This window comes from Humulus lupulus, chromosome 4, assembly GCF_963169125.1.
Source record: "Humulus lupulus chromosome 4, drHumLupu1.1, whole genome shotgun sequence".
Classification (NCBI taxonomy): Eukaryota; Viridiplantae; Streptophyta; class Magnoliopsida; order Rosales; family Cannabaceae; genus Humulus; species Humulus lupulus.
The window spans coordinates 47,726,873-47,730,859 of record NC_084796.1 but is presented as its reverse complement, the minus strand read 5'-3'; the positions used below and the strand labels follow the sequence as shown (position 1 = coordinate 47,730,859).

The following is a 3,987-nucleotide window of genomic DNA, read 5'->3' as shown; positions in this document are numbered from 1 at the left end:
ATAACTCGCATTAGGAGTTGCAGTAGGTTGCACTTGGACTAGCCATGTGTTGCTTTCGGTTGCACGTGGTTGCATTCGTAATTCATTTGGATAACTGACATTAGGAGTTGCAGTGGGTTGCGCTTGGACTAGCCATGTGTTGCTTTAGGTTGCATGAGGTTGCATTCGTAATTCATTTGGATAACTGACATTAGGAGTTGCAGTGGGTTGGTCTTGGACTAGCCATGTGTTGCTTTAGGTTGCATGTGGTTGCATTCATATTTCATTTGGATAACTCGCATTAGGAGTTGCAGTAGGTTGTGCTTGGACTTTCCATGGGTTGCTTTAGGTTGCGCTTGTATTGGGTTTTGCATTTTACGTTGAATTGGGCTTGCATTGGGGTCGACCTTGCATTTAGTCTTTATGGGGTTGCAGTAGACTTAAGGTGATATATTTTGCATTTGGTTTCATATATTTGTTTTATAATTTGCTAATAATGAGGTTAATGTAGTTGAAGTGGTTTGTTGTGTTACATTTGAAATTGCAGTCCATGGTTAGATAGAGTTATAGTAGGTTGCATGGGCTTGAATCTGAGATTGCAGTGAATTCCTTTGAAAATGCTTTAGGATTCTTAGGATATTGTTTTGGGTTCTTTACCATAATAATAAAAAAGAATATGCACTTCATTTGTCGTTAATTAGGTTAATTTGGTTGCAGGAAATGGATAGCATTGCAATTGTAATCCAACACAGTGGGCAATGGGATGAAAACAGAAGAAACTACATCAACTTTGAAGTTTGTGGTTTACTCATTCCAAATAGTTGCACCTACAACAACTTGGTTGGAATAATATGTGAACAGTTGAAGTTGCAACCAGAATCAACAGTTTTAAAAATCGAGTATCAAGTTAGAGAAGGATACCCTACTTTCAAAATTGTTGATGATTCGCAATTGATGTTCTACATGGACTTGAAGAAAAAGGAAACAGATTTAACAAAATATCCATTGTGCCTCACAACTAAGATCAATTCAATTAGGCAATCATTCTTCTCAAATAGGAGTACAACAACACATAATCAACTGTATGATGAAGTTGCACAAGCAGAAGGAGAGGCATCAAATTCAGATGATGAACTAGTTCTTGATTGTGGTGCCAAAGAAGTTGTAGGCTTTATTGATTATGCAAACTCGGTCTCCAACCAAATTATAGAAATGCTAGACAAAAGAAATGATGAAGAAGAAGTGATTGACATTGATGAAGAATTGGTAATCAACAACAAGCACCACCAAGAGATTTCTTTGTCTCAAATCTACAAAGACAAAGATACTTTGAAGACAGTATTGAGCCACTATGCAATCAGCAATCATTTCCAATATTGTGTGCAAAAGTCTTGCAAAAAGGAGTATGTTGTTGCTTGCCTTGACAAAAATTGCAAGTGGATGTTACGAGCTTCAAGGAATGGAAACACAAATCAATTCATAATTAGAAGGTTCAGCCACATTCACACATGTGCATTGGAAATAAGATTAAAAAACCAACGTCGGGCAACCTCGACAATCATTGCAGATATGATCAAGCACAAGTTCACAGACATCAAAACAAAGTACACAGCTGCAGATATTGTTAGGGACTTGAAACATGATCATGAAGTGCAAGTCAAATACAGCAAAGCTTGGAGGTCTAGAGAAAAAGCTATTGAAAAAGTGAGAGGAAAAGTAGCTGAATCTTATGCAGAATTGCCTAGTTATTTGTATATGTTGCGTCACACAAATATAGGATCATATATTGAACTAAAAACAGATGAAGATGGCAAGTTTTTATATGCTTTTGTAGCATTGAATGCTTCAATTAAAGGCTGGAACTATTGCGTACCTGTTGTAATAGTTGATGGGACTTTTTTAAAATCAGCATATGGATGGACATTACTGGTTGCAACCACTCAAGATGCAGAAGGTAGAATATTCCCCCTAGCATTTTGTGTAGTTGATTCAAAGAATGATGATTCTTGGAAGTGGTTCTTTGAGAATTTCAAGAAAGCTTATGGTGTAAGAGAATGCATGAGCATTGTCTCTGATCGACATGAAAGCATCATAAAAGCAACCAACACAGTGTACCCAGAAGTACCACATGGGGCTTGCACCTTCCATCTGCTAAAAAACATGAAAAGCAAGTTCAAGAAGAACTCAAAAAAGTTCAAGGATACATTTTTCGCAGCTGCAAATGCATACACTGTCAAAAAGTTTGAGTGCCACATGAGAGAACTTGATAGGATTGACAACAGGCTACAACCTTACCTACAAAATATTGGCTACAACAGATGGGCAAGAGTTCACTCACCACACAATAGATACTCAAACATGACATCGAACATTGCAGAATCCTTGAATTCTGCAATCATAGCAGTAAGAGAGCTACCAATTTGTACAATGCTAGAGTGTTTACGAGGTTTGGTTCAACAATGGAGTTGGACTAACAGGAAGATAGCAAATGCAACCTCCACCAAGTTGACTGAGAAGCATGAAGGGATCTTGAATGACAACTACATCTACTCATTGAAGTTGACGGTATTATTTTAAATTTCAGATACATTTTTTATTTATATAGTTCTTATTTGACTACACATACAACAATAACAAAGTTACATTGGGAAAAAAATAGGTGCACCCAACAAATCATGTTTTGTACGAAGTTCGTGATGATGTCAAGAAATCAATAGTTGATCTCAACTCAAGAACTTGCACATGCAACAGGTTTAGATGCATAACTCAATTGGTTACTTAAAGATTTAATATGGTTGCATAATGAAATTCATTTAATTAAATACATAATTGATTCAACAGGTTTCAGATGGATCAACTTCCTTGTGCCCATGCAATTGCTATTCTTAAAGAAATGAATCAAGACCCATATCAATACTGTTCTCCATATTATAGCAAGGAAGCCATGGTTGCAACCTATCAAGAAATTGTATACCCAATTGGCAATGAAGACACTTGGGAAATACCTGAACATATCAAAGTTGTGGAAGTACACGCTCCAGAAGGAAGAATAAGGGTAGGCAGACCGAAGAAAAGAAGATGCAAAGCTTCATGGGAGAAAAACAAAAAACCAAAAAAGCAAAACAAATGCGGAAGTTGTGGTCAATATGGACATAATAGAAAGACTTGCAGAAACCGTCCAATAAGGAATTAGATACTAACTGCATCCTAGAATAAAAAATTGAAGACTGATACATATTCATTCATTATTGCTTTATTTTTTTAAAAAAAACAAAGAAATTGTTTTGGTACAAAACTAAGATGAATCAAATCAATATGCATTGTTGATTTCGTAGATCTAGACAATTGTTTTGGATCACTTTCTTTAAGTTTTACTGAGTTGCTTAAGATATTTGATCAATTTGCAAAATAGAAATTTAAAGATTACTTTACATCTGAGGTTGTTGATGGTTGCATTGAGTTGCATTAGGTTGCATTTTGTTATATTGGGTATGTGTTTGATGTTGAAGGGAGTTACAATGACTTTGTAATTGAGGTTGCAATAGGATGCAGTGGGTTTGCATTTAAGATAGCGAAATTGGCTGCATTAGGTTCAAATAGGCTTGCATTTGAGGTTGAATTTAAGATGCAAAATTGGAGCAATGTATGAAACCTCTTCAATGTATGTTTCAACCAATTTTGAAACATGTGCAACTTTTGTTGCAACAAGTACAATATTGCATTGAGTTACATTTGAATATGCATTGGGTTGCATTGGGATATGTTACGCTTGCATTAGTTTCAATGAGCATGTATATAAGGTTGCAGATGGTTGCATTGGGCTTGTATGTAATATTCCATTTGTAATTGCATGTGGGTTACTTTAGGTTGCATTAAGAATTGCATTTAGTTGCATTCGGTTGCATAGAGGTAACTCAAGCTTTCTATGTGTTGTTTTAGGTTGCATGTGGTTGCATTCGTAATTCATATGGATAACTCACAGTAGGAGTTGCAATGAGTTGCAGTGGG

General features: G+C 36.0%; 1 protein-coding gene across 1 annotated transcript; it reads left to right on the top strand.

The window, feature by feature from the left end:
- The first annotated feature begins 314 nt into the window (after positions 1–314).
- Positions 315–3,628, top strand: LOC133832152 (uncharacterized). The gene is made up of 6 exons (XM_062262533.1): positions 315–424; positions 527–548; positions 697–2,544; positions 2,639–2,730; positions 2,821–3,034; positions 3,449–3,628. The coding sequence occupies exons 1-6, from the start codon at positions 315–317 to the stop codon at positions 3,626–3,628; spliced, it is 2,466 nt and encodes an 821-aa protein (XP_062118517.1).
- The last annotated feature ends 359 nt before the right edge of the window (positions 3,629–3,987 follow it).